At 43.2% G+C, this 24,917-nt stretch overlaps 1 protein-coding gene across 1 annotated transcript in view; it reads right to left on the bottom strand.

Moving 5' to 3' along the window:
• AQR (aquarius intron-binding spliceosomal factor) overlaps window positions 1-24,917 on the bottom strand; it is a 150,257-nt gene that overhangs the window by 61,494 nt on the left and 63,846 nt on the right. Inside the window, exons 17-19 of the mRNA XM_077263931.1 lie at window positions 14,522-14,700; window positions 729-896; window positions 378-547 (exon numbers count right to left, since the gene is read on the bottom strand). Of these exons, the coding sequence (XP_077120046.1) occupies window positions 378-547; window positions 729-896; window positions 14,522-14,700 (517 nt within the window). The remainder of the gene's footprint in view (window positions 1-377; window positions 548-728; window positions 897-14,521; window positions 14,701-24,917) is intronic.

Genomic DNA, 24,917 nt, shown 5'->3' with positions numbered 1-24,917 from the left:
CATCTTTTTGAGTAGTAAAATCTATATTGAATGTTTTTCAGATTTTTCACATGACCTAAACTTATGCATAGTGCTGCTGTGTTTTCCTTTCCCTTTCTCTCTCTCTCTCTATATATATATGCATACATACATACACACACACACACACACACACACACACACACACACACACACACACACACACACACACACACACACACACACACACACACACTAGGAAACAGCCAATGATATCTAAATTCTAAATTAATTTAGAAGTGTGCACTGAGGGCTGAATCAATTTAGGCATCCGATTCTTAGGGAAAACGTGGCAGAATTGGAAGACAAAAGTAGAAAAACCATTAAGCGACCATATGTACAAAGGTTTCCGGACCTACCTTAAAGTTATTCTCTTTTGGTTTCCTCCTCATGATCACATTGAAGGTTTCATAGACATCCTCGGCCCCATTCTGGATGGTGTTTGTCATGTCCTGCTGATACTGATTGGGGTCAAGAAAGACCCGGAATGTCCTTGAATCGCCTTTAAGTTTAGGTTTTGGCTCAGGTCCTAAAAATAATAAAATAAAAACTAGATCAGCAAATAAGGTTTTTCTGTATTTTCCAAGACTACGTCTCTGCTATTTCTTCCTTAGGCATGCCCTTATGGTTTACATCAGAGACCAGTACCATAACTTTACTGCTAATGTTCTCCATACAGCTCAGTGAAGGTAGTCTATAGAGTAATTTACCTTCCTCGATGACGCGTCCCTTCTCATCCAGCATGCCTTGAATCTCACAACCCCGCACATACATCAGACCCGTCTGCTCCACAATAGACTGTCTCCTATCAATCTTTGTGCCATACAGTAACATGGGCCGTAGGGTGACCAGGAAGCAAACGTCATGTTTCCGGAGACCTAGAATTGGAAAGACTTCTTCAGTATTGCTTATACCTGCCATCTAATAAATCCAAGCAAATTCTTCATGTTTTCCAATAGTTCAATGCACAACTGTCAGTTACCAACAATAATAGTCGTTTCAAGCTATGCGCTAAAAGCACCTGTAGATATGTAGTCAGCAAAGGATCAGTATCAAAGACCATGAAAATCACAGTAAAATTTACATTGCCCGTAACTTAAACTTTAAGGAAGGGAACAGAAAGACTATACTGCTCATATCAGAGACTTTAGCATTGAAGAGAGCGCCGAAAACCTAGAGCAGTCAATCACCATCAAGGAGGTAGCACATGACAGGGCTGACCAAGGAGACCCACTGGGTACAAATATTGGTTTAAAGAGACTGTTCAATCCAAGTACAGGCGCTCGGTGCTCCACGGCGGGGCCAATCATTTTTATATACACCTTAGCATCTGGCTTTGTTTCTATCCATCTTCACCCTTCCTTGCTCTATGAAGCCAATCAAAGAAGATGGAGGTGGAGATTGAGGGAAAATAAGCAGGTGAGACGGTGTATATAAATGATTGTCCCTGCCGTGAAGCACCGAGTGGCGGGACTTTGAATAGTCATTTTGCGCTGACAGGGTCCCTTTAATGGACAAAAGGAGTTGGTCCCTCCTTTGGACAGATCCAGTTGAATACTGGGCAAAAACGCAAGGTGACCAGAGACCAACTAGCATCATGTGCGTTACTTGTATCCTGTAGATGGGATAATTTTCCTCACAAAACAAGTACTATGATTGGACTAGGGTTAAAATAAAATACTCATTACGAGCGTCACAGACGGAAAGCGAATCCTAGACAGATCTATTCGATTAAACACTTTAGATGGCCATCAACACAATCTTGCTTTGTACCACTGCCAGGCATGTTAGGATGAAAAGGGGCACACATACTGCTCAGCTGTTGGTGTGGCTCACTCGGTAATGGTCAAGCATACTGATGTTACGTGCCAGCAGAGGTCACCTTAAATGCGATGCTTCGGCCAGAGGACCTACGGGAGAATGTTATGCTGCTCGGTGCCAGCTGGCACTATCCAGCACGCTACTAACAGGACCCTTAACATATAAATTACATTTCGCCGTATCAGCAGTGCTGACATCCCATAACCTAAAACATGCTTATTTTTAGAGTGGAGTACCAGGGCAAGAACTCTTGGAACAGATACACAATACCCTCAACACCGCTATAATAAAACCATCAGTGCAGAAACAAAGTGACCAGTTCAATACAGCAGAGCTCTGTGGACGCTAATGACCTTAATGAGAGGAAATCAACAGAACTCATACCAGCCCATGGCCCACATTGGCCCATGCCTCACGCCAGTAGTGTTTTTGCCTTCCTCTGAATCAACATGTTAGGCTATAGGTCGATCACAATTGACTTGTGTCTTCTTTCAACCTTAAGGCCACATTTAATATTTGGTCAGTATTTTACATCAGTATTTGTAAGCCAAAACCAGGAGTGGAACAATCAGAGGAACAGTATATTAGAAACACATCACCACTTCTGTATTTATCACCCACTCCTGGTTTTAGCTTACAAATAATGATGTAAAATACTGATCAAATACATTAAAACTATGCAGTACGAAGGCACAGTAGAGACATAGGACCTCTGTATGCATGGTTCTGAAGAATTTAAGAGGTCCTCCGAAGTACATTAACACAATTTGTGAAAGAAGAATGGAGTAAAGAAGCTCTGATATTCTGCTTTGCTCACACTAGGATTTTAACCCCTGTTAGAGGTGTGCATTAGAAAGCCAATATGCAGTATTCTATTTTTACAGGGATGGTTCATGTTAACTTTTGAGAAGGAGCTTCAAAACCTGCAGCACCCTGCACTCAGTACTTGTTATATATAACTACGAAATGTGGGTAGCAATTAAGTCCTAGTGGCAGCATCACAGATAACAGGAGAGTATGGACACTTCCTAAGGTTAACAAAGGTCTAGTATGGCAGGAACACATGACAAACAACATACCACAACAGGTCACAGGACAGTTGTCCTTCTACGATGGAATCACTGACTGGGTGGATCAGGGAAATGCAGTAGATATAGTATATCTCGATGTCAGCATAGAATTTGATTAAGTATCTCACACTGTCCTTATTAAAAAAAAAATGATGTACCACAACAGGACACCGAACGTTAAAAAAACGACGTACCACTACAGATCACCGGACGTTAAAAAAATGATGCACCACAAAAGGTCACGGACAGTTGTCCTTCTATGATAGACTCACTGACTGGGTGGATCAATGAAATGTGGAACATATAGTATATCTCGATTTCAGCAAAACATTTGATAAAGTATCTCATACTATACTTATTTTAAAAAAAAATGACCGAGTATGGAACTGACAAGGCAGACATGTCACACCGCCCGGGGCGATGACAGGTGGATCCGTATGTACACACATGGGAAGACCTGGAGTAGGTCAGAGACCATTAGACTTTGTTTTCTCTGAAACGCCTGTGGCTTGGGCAGCATGAATTGGACAACAGGTTCCCTTTAATAGGAAATGACAGAACACTGACTGGCGAGGTCAAGCTGCCTTTCCACGGGCAGAATACAGCAAAACATTACCTGTCATATGTGGCATGGGCTGAATTACATTTACTCCCAAGCTTCATGCGAAAGAGAAAAATGCATGAATTAATAGGTTAATGCAGCTGATTGAAGATCAGCTGAATGTTGTTCTTACGGTGTCAGTGTGCCAGGATAGCAGCGATAGTGATAACAGAAATAAGCCTTTAAGTCCTGCATCACTGCAAGCTGGCATTGCAACAAAATAGGACTATGAAATAAAATGAAATTTGGGCTGTAAGCCCTAGCCAGCTCACCGACTTTCACAGGTGCACGGAACTCCGTTAGGACTTGACGTAGATCAGCAGGAAAAAAGAGGAGTGCTCCATCCCCTTAAAACAAATTGTTTAATTTTCAACGGTTAAAACATGTTGAAGCGAGTTTTTACCTTTCTAGTCGTACATCCCACATATGCTAAATGGCACATCGTACACTCTATTTTGTAAACGACATTCATAGAATTACATTTTATGAATTGATTTATTTTGTAAGATTGTGTTTCATTATGATTAAATAAGAGTTTTGTTTTCTGAGCGTATTTGCATGTTTTACACTTATTTATACCACATTTAAAAAAAAACCTTAAGATTTAGCCAATTCTGTACAACTGGTTTTGATGAAGAAAGTCCTGGTGAGACCTTATTACCAATAGTCGGAGCTCTTCTGGCTACTATATTAACTCCCGGTTCCAAAATTTTCGCTATAGTTTCATCTTCATATAATATTGGTAAACAATTATGAATTTTTTTTATGTCATTGAATTGAGGACTAAACCGCAAGCACACATAAGGTTTATTATTTTTTGATTTGCTGACTAGATTGTCAGGCTTGATTAAATCTCTATTTCTATTGGAAACCAGATTTTTAACTCTATTTAACATCCATTTTGGATACCTACGTTTTTTCAGTCTCGCATGCAGATTATCAAACTCTACATTCATGTCAGCTGTATTGGAGCAGTTTCTTTTCATTCTAATGTGTTCCCCTACTGGAATAGATTTTAGTGTGTGCTTAGGATGACTGCTATGAGCATGCAGTATTGTATTGTATGGAGTCAGCATAGTAGCCAGAAGAGCCACTATTGGTAATAAGGTCTTACCAGGACTTTTTTCATCAAAACCAGTTGTACAGAATTGGCTAAATCTTAAGGTTTTTTTTAAATGTGGTATAAATAACTGTAAAACATGCAAATACGCTCAAAAAACGAAACTCTTCTTTAATCATAATGAAACACAATCTTACAATATTAATCAATTCATAAACTGTAATTCCATGAATGTAGTTTACAAAATAGAGTGTAAAATGTGCCATTTAGCATATGTGGGATGTACGACTAGAAAGGTAAAAACTCACTTCTCAGAACACATTAGGGATATAATGAATTTAAATAATGCCACTCGCAATATATTATTATTTATTACTATAGCGCCATTTATTCCATAGCGCTTTACATGTGAGAAGGGGTATAAATAAAAAAAAAGTACAGTAATCTTACACACTACAAGTCACGACTGGTACAGGAGGAGAGAGGACCCTGCCCACGAGGGCTCACAATCTACAAGGGATGGGTGAGAATACAGTAGGTGAGGGTAGAGCTGGTTGTGCAGAGGTTTGGTCTATCGGTGATTACTGCAGGTCATAGGCTTGTCGGAATATGTAGGTCTTCAGGTTCTTTTTGAAGGTTTCGATGGTAGGCGAGAGTCTGATGTGTTGTGGTAGAGAGTTCCAGAGTAGGGGTGATGCGTGGGAGAAATCTTGTATGCGATTGTGGGAAGAGGAGATAAGAGGGGAATATAGAAGGAGATCTTGTGAGGATCGGAGGTTGCGTGCAGGAAAGTACCGGGAGACGAGGTCACAGATGTATGGAGGAGACAGGTTGTGGATGGCTTTGTATGTCATGGTTAGGGTTTTAAACTGGAGTTTCTGGGTAATGGGGAGCCAGTGCAGGGATTGACAGAGGGGAGAGGCCGGGGAATAGCAGGGGGGCAAGGGGAATTGGTCGGGCAGCAGAGTTTAGAATAGATTGGAGGGGTGCGAGAATGTTAGAGGGGAAGCCACAGAGTAGGAGGTTGCAGTAGTCGAGGCAGGAGATGATGAGGGCATGGACTAGGGTTTTTGCAGATTCTTGGTTTGAGGAATGTAAGGATCCGGGAAATATTTTTGAGTTTAATTCTGAAGTAAGTGGAAAGGGCTTGGATTTGTTTTTTGAAGGAGAGATCAGTGTCAAGGATTACACCAAGGCAGCGAGATTGTGGGACTGGGGAGAGTGGGCAGCCATTTACTTTAATAGATAGGTCTGTTGAGGGAGTCAAGTGAGACTGGGGAAAGATGATGAATTCTGTTTTGTCCATATTAAGTTTTAGAAATCTAGTGAAGAAGGATGAAATAGCAGACAGACATTGAGGAATTCTGGTTAGTAGGCTGGTGATATCTGGTCCAGAGATGTAGATCTGTGTGTCGTCAGCGTAGAGATGATACTGAAAGCTGTGAGATTCTATGAGCTGTCCCAGGCTGAAGGTGTAAATGGAGAAGAGCAGGGGCCCTAGGACTGAAACTTGCGGGACTCCGACAGATAGGGGGCGAGGTGAGGAGGTGGTGTGTGAGTGGGAAACGCTGAATGTCCGGTCTGTTAGGTATGATGAGATCCAGGATGGGGCCAAGTCTGTGATGCCAAGGGATGAGAGGGTCTGTAATAATAGGGAATGGTCCACTGTGTCAAAGGCAGAGGACAGGTCCAGGAGGAGCGGGACAGAGTAGTGTCGCTTGGCCTTTGCGGTTAATAGGTCATTGGTGACCTTAGTTAGGGCAGTTTCAGTGGTTTGGTGTGATCGGAAGCCAGATTGTAAGCGGTCGAAGAGGGAGCAAGAAGAGAGGTGGGAGGACAGTTCAAGATGGACGTGTTGTTCCAGTAGTTTTGAGGCATAGGGGAGAAGCGATATGGGTCGATAGCTAGATACAGAGGATGGGTCAAGAGAGGGCTTTTTGAGGATAGGTGTGATTGAGGCATGTTTATAGCTTGAGGGGAAGACACCAGTTGTTAGTGATAGGTTGAAGAGATGGGTTAGGGTTGGGATGAAGACAGTGGTGAGGTTTGGGATGAAGTGGGATGGGATCGGGTCAAGTGCACAGGTGGTGAGATGCAATCTTGAGAGTAGAGTGGAGAGTAGATCTTCTGTAATGGTGGGGAAGTTGGTTTTGGAGGAGGAGGGCTGGGCAGTTAGGAGAAAGGGCTCTGGGGGTTGTTGACCAAAACTGTCTCTGATGTTATCAATCTTCTGCTTAAAAAATGAGGCAAAGTCTTCGGCTGAGATGAGTGGAGAGGGAGGGATGCTGGGGGACAGAGGAGAGAATTGAAAGTGTTGAATAGCGGTTTAGAGTTGTGAGACAGGGAGGATATGAGAGATGAGAAGTATGTTTGTTTTGCTGCAGCGAGTGAGGCCTTGAAAGTAGTGAGGTACTGTTTGAATTTGATGAAGTGCTCATTGGAGTGGGATCTTTTCCATCTCCACTCAGCAGCCCTGGAAGCCCGCCTCAGTTCTTTGGTCAGGCTGGTGTGCCAGGGCTGTCTGTTGATTTTGCGAGCTTTGGTATGTGTGAGAGGGGCAACCGATTCCAGAGCTACAGCTATTGTGGTGTTATACAAAGTGGCAGCGGCTTCCGCATTGTGTAGCGAACTTATGCCTGTAAGAGGGAGAAGGGATGGCTGCTAAGCATTTTATTGAACACCATAATAGAGAAGTTTCATCCCTAATAGTATCAGGTATAGAGCAGTTGACAAACTCCAAACGAGGAGGAAACATAAAAAGAGGCCTTTTGACACGAGAAGCGTTCTGGATTTATAATTTGGACACAAGATATCCAACTGGTTTGAACAAAAAGAATGAAATTATGTTTCACTACTGATGTTGTTTTTAATGTTAAATTTTTTTTTTTATTTGTATATTTTGGTCTGTGCACGGCCTTTTTGGTGCAATGTATCAGCTTGCACATAAGAGATTTTAAGGACAACGAAGAGTTAAATCACATGATGTGTATACTTCATCTGATTGGTCTGCCATATGTATACAATATACTTGCTGTGACCCGTAGTTTAGCTGTGACAAAGATCCGCCATAGGATTGAAACGCGTCGCTGGACTGTCAGTGTTTGACTTGTGCTTATATATCCACTGGGGATTATGTCTATCAACATGTTTTAATCGCTGAAAATTAAAGAATTTGTTTTAAGAAAATAGGACTATCCCTGGCTTACGTGAGTAAGTAGCCGCTGACAAAACTTAGATTTTTTTTTTGCACAAGTGAAAAATCATGGTCATTTGAATGAGGCCTAAACTGCACTTGTTCTGGCACCTCCTGGTGTCCTTCAATACATTTTCTCAGGATATTTATGTCTGTGACAAAATGTAAAATAAACTACTTAAACATTAAAAAAACAGCAACTCTGCTCCAATGCCGTAATCCTAATTACAGTTGCATCACTTACTTTTATAAATGCTCTCTGTGTAAGGTATACAGTTTTAGGATTTCTTAGCTTAGTTTCTTAGCAAATTGACATGTTTCTCTGTTTTTTTTTCAGATTTTCCTCATTCTTGCGTTAACATAGCAGAAAGTTTTTGCTGTATTTGCGGAGAAGTCACTTTTGCATCATAAAGGCGAAACTTGACTATCATAGGGAAAGCCTACAACCTGCATTTTGGCTGCAGAATAGGATATCGGGACAAGAGTTTTGCTACACATATATGCTGTAATACAGTAGATGTGCATCACATTTTCCTCAGTGGTTGCATGGGAAGAGGCAATCTATTGCCTTTTGCAGTCCCAATGATCTGGAGAGAGCCAACCAATCACAATACTAATTGCTATTGATGTTCGGATTTCTTGTTTCATAACAGATACAGATCTTGACCAATACTTCATCATGGAGCGCGATCTTGCGGCATGCATCATCAACAGTTTAATGGAAGCTCTGAAGACAACTCATAATCCAGAGGAATGGAGGCTCTTTATCGATTCACCCAAAAACAAGCCTAAAAGCTGCCTTGCTGCAAAATGGCAATGAGCTACTTTCAATTTTAGTTGGTTATGCCGCCCACATGAAAAAAACCTATGACAACATGAAATAACTGTTGAGGCACCTGAACTATGACCAACATTTGTGGCACCTCTGTGGTGACTCAAAGGTGGTTGCCTTATTACTTAGTTTCCAGGGTAGATATAGAAAGTACTGCTGTTTTCTGTGTGAATGGGATAGTCGTGCAAAAGAATATCACTACAAGAAACGAGATTGGCCTCTCTGACATTCACTTCAGCCAGGGAGCAAAAATTTTAGATGAGCGAATATGTTCGGCTTCCCACTTATTTGGCAAGCTATAGCACTTGCCAAATAAGCTGCAGAGGGAACCCGGCTTCCAGGATCGCGTGGGCCGATCAGCTGCATGAGTCCCGGCTGTGTGACAGTCAGCACATGCATGGACAGCCTGTGTGTTGGGATCTCCATGCATGTGTCGTGACTGACACAACCGCGAAACATGCAGCTGCGGCACCGATCAACTGACCGGCCAGCGCGCTCCATATATCCGGGTTCCCTCTGCAGCTTATTTGGCAAGCGCTATAGCTTGCTGAATAAGAGGGAACCTGAACATGTTCGCTCAACTCTAGTAAAAATGTTCTGCATCCAGCACTTGTTGACCCACATATGATTTTGACACCACCATTGCATATCAAGTTGGGGGTAATGAAGAACTTTGTTAAGGAAATGTATAAAAATGGAAAAGAACTCAAGTATCTCAGTGATAAATTTCCAAGGCTGAGTGAAGCAGAGACAAAGGAAGGAGTCTTTATTGGACCTCAGATTCGTAAGCTTCTTCAAGATGAGGAGTTTCTCAGGAAGAGGCTGCATGGGTAGCGCTCATATTAGTGGTAACGAATTTTTGGGGAAACTCAAGAGCAGATAACTATAAGGCTATGTTCACACTTTGCGGGTTTTGCCGCGGATCCGCAGCGGATTTGACACTGCAGATCCGCAGCAGTTTTCCATGCAGGGTAAAGTACAATGTTACCCTATGGAAAATAAAACCCGCTGTGCACATGCTGCGGACTTCCGCGGAAAAAGCCGCGCGGCTTTTCTGCGGAAAAAAAGAAGGAGCATGTCACTTCTTGGTGCAGAATCGCAGCGATTCTGCACCCATAGAAATGCATTGATCCGCTAACTTCCCGCATGGGGCTGTGCCCACGTTGCGGGAAGTTAAGCGGATAATGTGCCGATGGTACCCGGGGTGGAGGAGAGGAGACTCTCCTCCAGGCCCTGGGAACCATATTTTGGTGTAAAAAAAAGAATTAAAATAAAAAATGATGCTATACTCACCTCTCAGCGCTGCCCGCGGCGTCCGGTCTCAGTTGCTGTGCCGAACAGGACCTGTGGTGACGTCGCGGTCACATGACCGTGATGACGCCGCTGTCACATGACCGTGACGTCACGAAGGTCCTTGTCGGCACAGCCGCTTGCAGCGCCGAGGAGATCGCGACGTCAGAGGGTGAGTATAAGGCCAATTTTTATTATTTTTTACGATACGATACGATACACTTTATTGATCCCGTGGGAAATTATGGTATCACAGCAGCACAACTTACATCATAAGAATCATAAAATGAATTACATAATTGACATGACAGTTTGTTGACAGAAGGACATTATACATTAGAATAGGACAAACACAGCGGGTGAACTGAAAAGTAGAAGGAATAAAGTAGACAATCCCCTTTATGGTTTAACCCTAATGTTATTGTTGTACATCCCCATAGCAGTTGGCACAAACGATTTCCTAAATTTTTCCTTCTTACACCTCAGAAGTATTAGCCGGTTACTGAAGGTGCTCTTCTGTCTCATGAATAGCTCATATAGTGGATGTGCATTATTGTTCATGATTGCCATACACTTTTTCAGAGTTCTTCTCTCCACTACCTCCTCAAGAGAGTCCAGATTGCAGCCGACAGCAGAGCTTGCCTTTTTGATAAGCTTATTCAGCTTATTAGCATCAGAGGCCCGCACACTACTACCCCAGCATATGATTGCAAAAAAGATGGCACTCGCCACTACAGATTGGTAGAACATTTCTAACATTTTGCTACACACATTAAAAGACCTCAGTTTCCTTAGGAAATACAGTCTGCTCATCCCCTTCTTGTAGACAGTCTCTGAGTGGCATCTCCAGTCCAGTTTGCTATCCAAATGGACCCCCAAATATTTATAACTCTCCACCTGCTCTACCTCCTGACCAGCAATAGTGATCAGTAAGCATTCCAACTTAATCCTGCTATAGTTGGCCACCAACTCCTTGGCTTTCTTAACATTTAGTTGTAGATAGTTACCATTGCACCAATCCACGAAATTCGACACCACCCTTCTATATTCCTCATCCCCCCGATCTCCCCTAATACATCCCACAACCACGGAGTCATCCGAAAATTTTTGAAGGTGGCAAAGATCAGATTTATACTGAAAGTCTGATGTATACAGTGTGAATAGAAAGGGTGCAAGCACCGTTCGCTGGGGGGCACCTACACTGCTCAATAATCTGCTTGACACAACTGCTCCCATCTGTACAAACTGTGGCCGATCTGATAGGTAGTCAGTTATCCAATTTCTCATCCCCACCTCCACTTTCATATCAGTCATCTTTTTGTGTAGTAAAGGTGGCTGCAGGGAATTAAATGCACTCGAGAAATCAAAGAACATCGCTCGCACCATGGTTCCGTCAGTCTCCAGAAATGAATGTACACTATGTAACAGAGAAAGAATAGCATCATCCACCCCCAATCTATGTCGGTAAGCAAACTGAAGGGGATCGATAAAAGCATTGACCCTTGGTCTTAAGTGAGCAAGCACTAATCTTTCCAAGGCCTTCATAGCGTGAGATGTTAAGGCTATCGGACGATAGTCATTTAGGGTTGCAGGAGAAGAAGTCTTGGGTACCGGCACCAGACAGGAAGTTTTCCATAACACAGGTACCCTCTGTGTTTGTAGACTTCCATTAAATAGGAGTGTAAAGACAGTACACAGCTGGTCTGCACAAACTTTAAGGACACGTGAGCTGAGTCCATCAGGTCCAGCAGCTTTACCAATGTTAAGTGACTTAAACTGCCTCCTCACATCATTTTCGGATACTCTAAAATTAGTCTGCTCCTCCTCCAATATCGATGTTGCAGAATTTGCACCCAATTCCCCTCCACTTCCAGTTGGCAGTACACATGTACTGCTAAATCTATTGAAATACATATGCAGCATCAATAGTACAGGAGTAATCCCGCAGCGGAAACCGCGGAACAAACCGCGATAAATCTGCAGGGATAACCGCAGCGGTTTTGCCCTGCAGATTTATCAATTCCACTGCGGGATTAACCCGCAGAGGAACCCGCAAAGTGTGAACGTGGCCTAAGAGTTTGTGGAAAATCTCTTCAAAACATATAAGGATCTTGGCTGTAACATGTCTTTAAAAATTCATTTCTTACATTTTCACCTGGACTTTTTTCCGCAAAACTGCAGAGCAATGAGCAACGAACACGATGAGAAATTTCACCAAAATATTGTGGCTATGGAAAAAAGATATCAAAGAAAATGAAATCCATCAATGCTTGCAGATTACTGCTGGACAATGCAAAGAGATGATCTGATGAAGGAGTACTCTTCTACAAGCAAACGAAGAGTTGTCACTTAATCAGGACCAAATTTTGCAGCGCAATTTCTGTAACTGTTTATAATGTGCAATAATGTTTAGACATGTTTTAGTTATTTGAATTGTTACCAAGTTTCCTTTAAATAAATATGAGACAATTTGCGTAACAAAATATTCTGCTTCTTCATATTTGCAAAAATAATGAAGTTTCAAAGTACTGAAAATGTTGTGCATTAATCATATTTACAGCTTACGTATTGTATTGCTTTTATTCATTCTCGTCTGGACTACTGCAGCTCTCTTCTGATCGGTCTCCCTCTTACCAAACTTTCTCCTCTCCAATCCATCTTGAATGTGGCAGCCAGGGTCATATTTCTGTCCAGCCGCTTCACCGATGCCCCCATCTTGTGCCAGTCATTACACTGGCTACCCATTCGCTACAAGGCCAGTATTAACTCATCTCTCTCACTCACAAAGCTCTCCACAGTTCTGAACCGCCTTATATCTCCGCTCTCATCTATCTATCGCCCTACACGTGCCCTCCATTCTACAAATGACCTAAGACATACATCCCCTGTAATTCGAACCTCGCACCTCCGTCTCCAAGACTTCTCTCGTGCTGCGCCAGCTCTCTGGAATGCACTTCCCCAGACGATCAGACTGATACCTAGCCCCGACCTATTCAAGCGCGCTTTGAAAACCCATCTCTTCAAACAAGCCTACCACATCAACTACTCAGTAAACTAACTTTGCCCTGTTCCCTCCTTCCAAATATTACTCTGACTCTGCACCCTAATATTCATCTGCCTCCACGCACATGATAACTGCACTTGATACTTGACTATTGCACTTAAACACACGGGCTGATGACCGGATCATGCAGCTTTATATGATAATCCCTATTTATCATAATTGCCAGACCTGAAATAACAAGCACTTTTCACCTATTGTGTCCCCCCCATTTCCTTGTAGATTGTAAGCTTGCGAGCAGGGACCTCACTCCTAATGTCACTGTTTAAATTGTCTTAACTTGTATTCAATTTATTGTCTGTACATGTCCCCGCTTAATTGTAAAGTGCTACGGAATATGTTGGCGCTATATAAATAAAAATTATTACTATTATAATTATTATGGCCATAATATTAACTAATACCTTACATATTTTGATATGTTCTTGTGCGCTTTATTTATTTTAACTTTTTGAGGTGCAGTTGGGCCCTGATGGCTTTGTAAGTGGTGGCCTGTGTTCACACGGGACGCATTACAGTTAGCACTGGGCAGCCCGCCACAGGGAGTTACTAATAGGCTGTGATCCAGATGCTGTGCATACTCTGTGTGAACACTGCTGCAGATTTGCACTGGTGTGCCAAGCGGCCAATCCCTGATTGTAGGCTGGCTGCCTCATCAGTATTACTGCACCTGTGTAGTTGCCATCTTTACTTGGGCCCGCTGCACCATGATAGTGCATTTGATTTGAGGCCTAGACAGGTAAGCATATTTGCCTGTTTTTTGGTGCTTTCTCATTAATCATATTTAGCAGTAAAAGTAAATCTCTTTGATATCATTGATACAAGAGCCAACAAAAAATTTTCTTTGTCGGATTTGAATTCAGGAAGTCAAAATCATTAAGAAATGACTCATTTCATAACTAAACCTGACAACTTTTGAAACTATGAAGAATAGTGTAATCTGAAGCGATACTAAAGTACAAAAGTAAACAGGTGATAGGACCGAGCTCCTGAGAATATCTCACCACCAGCATTGGACACGTTAGGCTGATATTCTCAGAGGAAAGGCAGGAAACAGCACTTTGAATTTTGCTGCTGACAATACATGTGCACATACCCCCAAAAAATGTACTAAAAAAGCTCAAGAAAGAGATCTCATTAATTCAGATCATGTTATAAATAAAATCTGTCATTGTACATCAATAATACATAAAAAAAATATATCAACAAGATAAAGTTGATTATTAGTGATGAGCGAACGTGCTCGGATAAGGTGTTATCTGAGCATGCTCATGTGATAACCATATGTCTTCAGCATGCTCGAATAATATGTTTTAGACCCCGTGGCTGCATGTCTCGTGGCTATTCGACAGCCACAACACATGCAGAGACTGCCTGCTTGTTAGGCAACCCGTACATGTGTCGTGGCTGTCGAACAGCCAAGAGACAAACAGCCGCGGGGACTCTAAACATATTATTCAAACATGTTGAAGACACTCAATTAGCACACGAACATGCTGGGATAATGCTTTATCCGAGCATGTTCGCTCATATCAAAGCTCAGACAAGCTCCTGTTAGTTGGACTTTATCCATACCTTCCCATTCATCTTTTATCTGGTCTCTGACATTCAAGTTGATTGTAAAGTCTGCCCGTACTCGAGTCGGACAATCTTCTCCAATATTTGGCTTTGCCACTTCGACCACGGAGAAAGCAACAATGGGCTGGGCCATGCGAGCCCATCCACCAAAAACCACTCCACCATATTCAGACTGCCTGTGAGGACAAACAAGCAAGGAAATATCTGTCAGCTTAAGTAACAACAACGTGATGCATACAAAATCAGTATGAGCAGTTAAGCTTTTTTTTCCTATAGTGCTGTGCAAACGTTTGGGCAGATAAGGGGAAAAAAGCTGTAAAGTAATAATTCTTTCAAAAAACAGAAGTTTCTTTTAAAAATAGTTTATTTTTATCAATTCAAAAATGCAAAATTAAACAAAAAAGAAATCTAAACCTAATCAATATTTGGTGTGATGGCCCTAAATCTTCAAATCAGCATCAATTCTTTTAGGCATACTTGAACTTGAACACAGTTTTTGAAGGAACTCAGCAGGGAGGTTGTTCCAAACATCTTGGAGATCCAACCACAGATGTGTGGATGTCGCTTGTCCAAATCCTTGTTTCTTTATATAATCCAAGGCAGACTACATGATGTTGGGATCAAGGCTCTGTGGAGGCAATATCACCACTTCCAGGACTCCTATTCTTCTTTACACGTAAGATAGTTCTTAGTGACATTGGCTGGATTTTTGGGATCATTGTTCTTCTGGAGGATAAATTTGGAGCCAGATACCTTCCTAATGGTACTGCATGATGGGTAAGTATCTGCCTTTATTTCTCAGCTTTGAGGACATCATAAACCTTGAAAAAAAACCTAATTCCATTTTCTTAAATGCAGCCCCAAACTTGCAACAACCCTCCATCATAGGTCACTGTTGATTGCAGACGCTCATTATTGTACCGCTCTCCAGACCATCGGCAAATAAACTGCCTTCTGTTACAGCCAAATATTTCACATTTTGACTCAACAGTCCAGACACTAGCTTGCTATTTTTCTGCATCCAAGCTCCTTTGCTCTTGTGCACAATTGAGTCACGTGGCCTTTTTTCATGACAAAAGTATGGCTTTTTGAGTCTGAACAAGAAAAAAAGATATGCATATCAATGGGATCACCATGAAAAAATATTTACTTTATTAATACACACAGCAAGGTGAGACATACACTAAAAACATTTAAAAACCAAACGGCATACACAGAGCTAGTAGGCTATGTGCAACCCCCCATACAAAATGGAACCAAATACCCACAAGCACCTTTCAACAAGTTAATCTTACACATATAAAGTGTGTTAACCATAAAAAAAAGTACAAAAATATATATATATATGCTCAGAATAATACACATATATCTGCTACCAATTATACTGTATGAGTGTATAGACACCAATAACAGTTTCGACACCTGCTAAACATCCCTTAATACCCAATATATCAACAGGGGGAAAAATATACCCTCGACAAGATGTATAATAATAAATACCCGTTTACCATTGGCAATGTTTCCGCAGATTACCGTATATCAAATAGCACAGATCAAATATCAAACCCTCACCCCTGGCATGTCTGCCAGGCATTACCATACAGGGATGGAGGTTGCAAGATGGTGAAACGTATCATCAAAGACCAGGGAACCTAGCAAGTACCGCAGTCCAAAATTTACCCGATATTTACCCTGGTTACAAGTGAACACATCGCTGGATCGGCGTCACACACGCCGATCCAGCGATGACAGCGGGTGATCAGCAACCAAAAAATGGTCCTGATCATTCCCCAATGACCAACGATCTCCCAGCAGGGGCCTGATCGTTGGTCGCTGTCACACATAACGAGATCGTTAGCGGGATCATTGCTACGTCACCAAACACGTGACGCTGCAACGATATCGTTATGTGTGACTCAGCCTTAAGATGTTTGAAACAACCTCCATAATGAGTTCCTTCAAAAACTGTGTCAAAGTACAAGTGTATCTAGAAGATGCTTTTATGCGGTTTTGAAGGCAAAGCGCGGTCACACCAAATATTGATTTGATTTAGATTTCTCTTTTGTTCTTTCACTTTAAATTTTGTTAATTGATAAAAATAAATCATTCGTACTCTGCAACTTTTGCACAGTACTGGACATGTTCCATGTTTTCTACGTTTAATACAGGAGAAATAGTTTAATCAGTACACATAAATTAAACTGTTATTTATACAGTGGGTACGGAAAGTATTCAGACCCCTTTAAATTTTTCACTCTGTTTCATTGCAGCCATTTGGTAAATTCAAAAAAGTTCATTTTTTCACAGTAATGTACACTCTGCACCCCATCTTGACTGAAAAAACCCCAGAAATGTAGAAATTTTTGCAAACTTATTAAAAAAGAAAAACTGAAATATCACATTTTCATAAGTATTCAGACCCTTTGCTCAGACGCTCAAAGTTAAGTCACATGCTGTCCATTTCCTTATGATCCTCCTTGAGATGGTTCTACTCCTTCATTGGAGTCCAGCTGTGTTTAATTAAACTGATGGACTTGATTTGGAAAGGCACACGCCTGTCTATAAAAGATCTCACAGCTCACAGTGCATCTCAGACCAAATGAGAATCATGAGGCCAAAGGAACTGGCCAAGGAGCTCAGAGACAGAATTGTGGCACGGCACAGATCTGGCCAAGGTTACAACAGAATTTCTGCAGTACTCAAGGTTCCTAAGAGCACAGTGGCCTCCTTAATCCTTAAATGGAAGAAGTTTGGGAAAACCAGAAGTCTTCCAATACCTGGCCGTCCAGCCAAACTGAGCAATTGTGGGAAAAGAGCCTTGGTGAGAGAGGTAAAGAAGAACCCCAAGATCACTGTGGTTGAGCTCCAGAGATGTAGTAGGGAGATGGGAGAAAGTTCCACAAAGTCAACTATCACTGCAGCCCTCCACCAGTCAGGCCTTTATGGCAGAGTTGCCCGACGAAAGCCTCTCCTCAGTGCAAGACATATGAAAGCCCACATAGAGTTTGCTAAAAAACACATGAAGGACTCCTAAACTATGAGAAATAAGATTCTCTGGTCTGATGAGACGAAGATAGACCTATTTGGTGATAATTCTAAGCGGTATGTGTGGAGAAAACCAGGCACTGCTCATCATCTGCCCAATACACAATCCCAAAAGTGAAACATGGTGGTGGCAGCATCATGCTATGGGGGTGTTTTCTGCTGCAGGGACAGGACAACTGGTTGTCATTCAAGGAAACATGAATGCGGCCAAGTACAGAGATATCTTGGAAAACCTCTTCCAGAGTGCTCTGGATCTCAGACTTGGCAGTAGGTTCACCTTCCAACAAGACAATGTCCCTAAGCACACAGGTAAAATAAAAAAGGAGTGGCTTCAGAACAACTCTGTGACCATTCTTGACTGGCCCAGCCAGAGCCTTGACCTAAACCCAATTGAGCATCTCTGAAGAGACCTGAAAATGGCTGTTGACCAACGTTCACCATCCAACCTGATGGAACTGGAGAGGATCTGCAAGGAAGAATGGCAGAGGATCCCCAAATCCAGGTGTGAAAAACTTGTTGCATCATTCCCAAGAAGAATCATGGCTGTACTAGCTCAAAAGGGTGCTTCTACTCAATACTGAGCAAAGGGTCTGAATACTTATGACCATGTGATATTTCAGTTTTTATTTGCAAAAAATTCTACATTTCTGCTTTTTCCAGTCAAGATGGGGGTGCAGATTGTACATTAATGTGAAAAAAATGAACTTTTTTTAATTAACTAAATGCCTGCAATGAAACAAAGAGTGAAAAATTTAAAGGGGTCTGAATACTTTAAGTACCCACTGCAAGGTATAGGGTACATCTGGGTAAATATAAAAAGGACGGATTATTAATTTTTATACAATTCAAGTGTTACATGATAAAGTTATCTTTTACAGTCATCTACACAGAAGAATAGGATTCATATTTTTATGTCAAAAGTACAAAAAAAATATTTTATACTAAGCATATTTTTGGATTCTTTTTGTGCCAATTTTTGTTCCATTTTTGTCTGTATTCCATGCTTTTTTTTAATCCAGTGAGGGATTTCTAGCCAACATCTTTATTTTATGTTTACAAAGCATTATCCATTACCATACTTCTGTGGGCAGTGTAGGCCTCTTGTACATATAGCCCAGATGTCCTTTTTAGGTCCCCAGGGCTGACTGTCATTTTGAAACCTAGCCATCGCCGGGTTAAAAGGCAGGGATCAGAAGTTTCTCTCATCCAGCACTTGGAGCAGGAAGCGGCTCTAAAAACAGGAGCTGTTAATGACAGCGTGTCACTGAAGCAACCCCCCTCACTGCTTTCAAGCGGCAATGCCAAAAGCTGCAGCTGCACACAGAGGACCAGCACCGCTGGGTATTAAAAGGTTTAAAAACAACTAATAAAATTAACGATAGAATAAAAACAAAAATCCTTGTAGTAAGTGGCTGGTTATTAATAAAAGAAGAGAAAAGCAATATTTAGATATGCACCCACGGAATATCTCAGGCTTGGAGCAATGTCAGGTGTGGAGGTGCACAAGTATGCCTTCTTGCTTAGAATAGCAGATCTGAGCTGTGAAAGTGTAACAGATCAAAAGACAAGCAAGCTCAGCACCCTGAAATAGCCGTGTAATATGACACAGCAGCCGTGGCTCAGGTTCCAGGAGTCATTCCTCCACATTAGCCAGGGCTACCAAGGGGAATTATACTAATCCGTGCCTAGAACATGGCATTAACCATTTATTATTCAAGATCTGGAGGCTGAAGGCTTCATCCTGTGACATTCATCATTGTCGGAGACTGCTATAAGTATGGGTTCTCAATTTCCCACCAAACTGCACAGTAAAATGAGCCGTGACCTCACATGCCCCTCTAAAATCCTTCGATCAGCTGCAGCCTGTGCCTGTCGGTGACTGGCTTAACCCTTCCCTTACAAGTATGAGCAGTGGTCTATGTATGACTGGCTAACCTGTCAGAGCAGCGCTCACTTGGTAGATGTAATCATGTAATCCTTTATAATCTTCGCAATGGACACATCTTGTACTAGAATTTTTCAATAGGTACAAAGCCAAAACTATTCATCATCCTCTACTTAAAGGGTAACTCCATTTCTCTAACCATTTTGTGTGGATTAATCAATTCTAATGAGTTTTATTGGATTATACATAAAGAAGGATGGATTCAGCTCAAGTGTTGGATCTTCACACATTTTGGACATCAATCTTACTGGGGGCCTAGAGTTTCCTTACTCTTCTACAAGGGTACTAGGTTTAAACAAATTACAGACAAGGATGGCAGAGACAAAGGAAGTGATTAGTCATTGTTTTTGTGCCTTTTTTCTTATGTAAAAATGGTTTTATTAGCATCTTATTCAATATCTGATGCATTATGGTCATGGCTGTGCTTCTCCCGATGTTTTAACCCAATTCATCATTTTCAACACGCCGCAACATCTGTGCATAATTGTACTTCAGTATCCTAAGGGTATGTACACACGTTTCAGATTTGCCTGTGGAATTTTCTGTGCTGATTCTGCATCTCTTGGCAGAAAACGCAGGTCAAAATCTGCGCTTTTTTTATGTAGATTTTGTGCGTTTTTGTTGCAAATTTACTGTGGATTCTGTGCGGATTTCTATAGTGGAATGGGTGCGGAAACGCTGCAGATCCGCACAAAGAATTGACATGTTCCTTCTTTTAATCCGCTGTGTTTTCCGTGCAGATTTTTCCACACCAATAGCACAGCAGATTTTTTTTACATTGATTTACATTGTACTGTAAATCACTTGCGGATCTGCACTGTTTCTGCACGGAAAAAAAAGCTGCGGATCCAAAGGAAATCTGCAACTTGTGTACATAGCCTAATGGAGTACGTAATCTGTCCAATTTTTTTTTTTACTACGATGTGTTGTGGACCAATGTGTGACATTTTTACTCTAAAAAGGCAAACAGAAAAAAAAAATCACTGAATTTACAGCCAGTTCATCAAACCCTGTGCCTCCATTTTTTACGAATTTGGAGGAAAATCTGACAGTACAAAAAGTTAGACAAGTGACAGTTTAAAAAAAGAAAAACATGAATGCAAATATACCGCAAATGATTAATTGCGGCCAAAGATTTAAAGAGGTGGTCCAGGCTCTTTTCCTATTCTGTTTGTGTACCTAGGCTGCAGAATGCTGACAGTTTGTCATTTACTCCTTGTCAGCACTCTGCACTGTTGCCTATATATCACACTTCAGCATGTGACCAGCTTTTTCCTGATTCTTGAGAAGCTGCTCACAGCCATCTAGTTTTTTCCTGGAAATAACATCACAATAGACACCAGGCCCCCAATCTGTGCCAGATCCCCCACCATTCTCCTGCCTCCATGTGCTGGCACAACAGTGAAAGCTATTAATAGCAGGACTCAGCTGACTGGAATAATAAAGTCCACAGGTAAATAGTGTTACACTGCTTCCTGGCCGACTTGCTGAATGTGTGGCTACTGGGAGGAAATTAAATTTATTCCTCCCAGGAGTTGCTAACTTTCAGTTATAGAGGCGTGCCCAAAGCAGCTTCACACAGCTTAGTGCACACTGAGCGATGGCTGAACACATGCGCTGGCACTTCGATACACAGGTCACTCTGCAGCACATCTGTGTAGAGTGAGCTGCCAATCAAAGTGCCAGTATATGCGTACAGCCATAGCTCACAGTATACTTAGCAGTGCTATCATTGGTGACTGTAGCCACGCGTCTGACTGAAAGCTGACAGCTCATGGATGGAAAATACAGGGATTTTTGTGTACTCACCGTAAAATCCTTTTCTCCGAGTAAATCATTGGGGGAGACAGGACCGTGGGTGTTATACTGCTGCCACTAGGAGGACACTAAGTAATACAGAAAGAATAGCTCCTCCCCTGCAGTATACACCCTCCTGCTGGCACCAAGTGAACCAGTTTGGTAACAAAGCAGTAGGAGCTTAACATTTAACCAGGATGAACTATGTCAAAACCAAGCCAACACAGAAAACCAAAGCCGTTAGGCTAACGGGGTGGGTGCTGTGTCCCCCAATGATTGGCTCGGAGAAAAGGATTTTACGGTGAGTACACAGAAATCCCTGTTTCTCCTACACCTCATTGGGGGACACAGGACCATGGGACGTCCTAAAGCAGTCCCTGGGTGGGGAACAATGAACTGTAATTGCTCCTTGTACCCACAGGTTACAGATGCGGCACAACGCCTGCAAAATTCGTCTGCCGACGGTCGCATCTGCCGAGGCCTGAGAATGAACATGGTAATGTTTTGTAAACGTATGCAGACTGGACAAGGTTGCAGCTCTGCAAACTTGTGCTGCCGAAGCTTGGTGCCGAATGGCCCAAGACGTACCCAGTGACCGAGTGGAATGAGCCTTAATCCCTGCTGGGACAGGATGACCTCTGACTCGGTAGGACTCCTGAATAGCTGAACGAATCCATTTGGCTATTGTCAACTTGGAAGCGGGAAACCCCTTCCTTGGCCTTTCCGGGAGCACAAACAGCGCATCTGACCTGCGGAAGGACGCCGTCCACGAGACGTACCTCTTGAGAGCTCTCACTAAATCCAGTGTGTGGAGAGCCTTCTCGAAGCGATGTACTGGTGCCGGACAGAGTGACGGTAAGACAATCTCCTGATTGAGATGGAAGGATGAGACAACTTTTGGCAAAAAGGACGGGGATGTTCTCAAAACCACCTTATCCTGATGAAAATTCAGGAACAGAACTTGACAAGACAAAGCCGCCAGCTCTGAGACTCGTCTAATGAACGTGACCGCAACCATGAAGGAAACCTTCCATGAAAGAAAGGACAGGGAAGCCTCCTGTAGAGGTTCGAAAGGAGCTTCTTGCAAGACTCCGAGGACCAGATTAATGTCCCATGGTTCCAATGGCATCTTATAGGGCGGCACCTTATGGGAGACTCCCTGCATGAACGTCTTCACTTGTAATCTGTTGGCAATCCTGCGTTGGAAAAGAATTGACAGGGCTGAAATCTGCCCCCTGAGAGAACTAAGTCCAAACCGGTTTGTAAAAATTCGAGGATGGAAGGAATGGAAAATTCAAGAGGAGAAAGTCCCCGGTCGTTGCTCCAGTAAAAGAAGGCTTTCCAAGTACGATGATAAATACGCATAGTTGTAGGCTTTCTAGCGCTGATCATGGTAGCGATGACTTCCGGAGAGAAACCTGCCTGGGTTAGAACCCAGGACTCAACGGCCATGCCGTCAAACACAGGGTCTTGGAGTTCTGGTGGTAAATGGGGCCCTGTGATAGCAGGTCTGTGCGATTCGGTAATCGCCAGGGAACATCGGCGACTAGTTGATCTAGTTCCGCGTACCGCACCCGGCGCGGCCAGTCTGGCGCAGTCAGGATTACTGGTACTCCCTCTGCTCTGATCTTCTTAATGACTCTCGGCAGTAAGGGGAGCGGGGGAAATATGTATGGAAGACGAAATTGATGCCACGGGAGTACGAGTGCATCTGCCCCGATGGCTGTTGGAACGTTGGACCAAGCTATGAAATCGGGAACTTTGGAATTTAGCCGTGAGGCCATCAGATCCACGGATGGAGAGACCACTCCCCGGAGTCGAGGCTTTGACGACTGAGGAAATCTGCCTCCCAATTGTCCACTCCCGGGATGTGAAGCGCAGAAATCATTGAGCGGTTTTCCTCGGCCCAACGGAGAATGTAGCCTACCTCGCTCATGGCTGCCATGCTGGGCTTTCCCCCCTGTCGGTTGATGTATGCCACTGCAGTGGCATTGTCGGACTGAATCCTGATGGGACGACCCGCCAGGGAGGGATGGAACCGGAGAAGACCTAACCTGATTGCCCGAATTTTTAAGATGTTGATCGGAAGGCAGGATTCCTGAAGTGACCAGCGGCCCTGAGCAGTGTGATGTAGGAACACCGCTCCCCAGCCTAGAAGACTGGCATCTGTTGTCACAACTAGCCAATGTACTGGAAGAAAAGACTTCCCTTGATTCAGAGAGAACTTCAATGTCCACCACCTGAGAGACTGTCTGACTCGCTGGGGAAGAAAGAACTGAAGGTCGAGGGAGGATGGGTTCCTGTCCCAAACAGCCAGGAGGGCATGCTGTAAGGGACGGAGGTGTAATTGGACAAATGGAACCGCCTCCATTGCTGCTACCATCCTGCCGAGGACTCTCATACTGAAGCGCAGAGAGTGAGTGGGAGGTTGAGAGAGCTTCCCGCTGTAAGGCTGAGATCTTTCTCGGGGGAAGAAGCACCAACCCCTGGGACGAGTCCAGTATCATTCCTAAAAAGGAAATTCGCTGAGCTGGTACTGGGGAAGATTTTTTGAAGTTTATCTTCCAACCCAGGCGAGAAAGAGAATCCATTGTGATGTTCACGGCCTCCTTGCAGGCGAGGAAAGAGGGGCCTTTGATGAGGATATCGACTAGATATGGTAGCACCACCACGCCTCGGGTGTGATGGATGGCCACGGCGGCCGCCATGACCTTCGTGAATACCCTGGGAGCGGTGGCGAGGCCGAAGGGCAAAGCAACGAATTGGAAGTGTTGTTCCTGAACTGCAAAGCGAAGGAACCTCTGGTGAGGGGAAAATTGGAATGTGGAAGTATGCATCCTGGATGTCTATAGACGCCAGGAACTTGCCTTTTTCCATGGAGGCGATGACAGAACAAAGCGATTCCATTCGGAACCGTCGTACACTGACAAACTTGTTCAGCAGTTTTAGGTCCAGTATGGGCCGTACTGTACCGTCCTTCTTTGGAACAATGAATAGGTTTGAACAAAAACCTTGAAACCTTTCGCTCTGAGGGACCGGGATAATAACCCAGTCTTCTTTTGGAGAGCTTATGGCATGGAAGAACTTTGCTTTGCCCTGGGAGGAGAAGACAGGAAAAAACGATTTGTTGGGAGAGAGGAGAATTCTATCTTGTATCCGGAGGACACTAGGTCGCGGACCCATTCGTCGTGAACGACCGAGAGCCACGCGTCGCTGAAGGAAAGCAGGCGGCCGTCTACTTTGAGGGTGTCCCCCGGATACCACAGGGAGTCATTGTGTGGGAGACCTGCCCGGTCTGGACCCCCCTGGATCCTGACTGCCTAGGCCTGCCTCTCCATGAAGGGGAAGGTTTTTAAGAGGTCTGGAGACCTCTATCCCTACGTTGTGCCCGGCCGGGTCCGGAAGTTGTGGAAGTAGAGGACCAATTTGAGTTGGAACGAAAAAAATCGGGACCGAGCCTGCTGTTGCTGATTCCGAAAGGGCCAAAAGGGTCTCTGTTGTGTGAGAAATTTACTCTTCCCTCCAGTGGCGTCGGAAATTAATTGATCGAGTTTTTCGCCAAAAAGGCAGCCGCTCTGATACGGTAAAGAAGTCAATGACTTTTTG

Source organism: Ranitomeya variabilis, chromosome 1 (assembly GCF_051348905.1).
Source record: "Ranitomeya variabilis isolate aRanVar5 chromosome 1, aRanVar5.hap1, whole genome shotgun sequence".
Taxonomy (NCBI): Eukaryota; Metazoa; Chordata; class Amphibia; order Anura; family Dendrobatidae; genus Ranitomeya; species Ranitomeya variabilis.
This window is presented reverse-complemented; position numbering and strand designations above follow the sequence as displayed.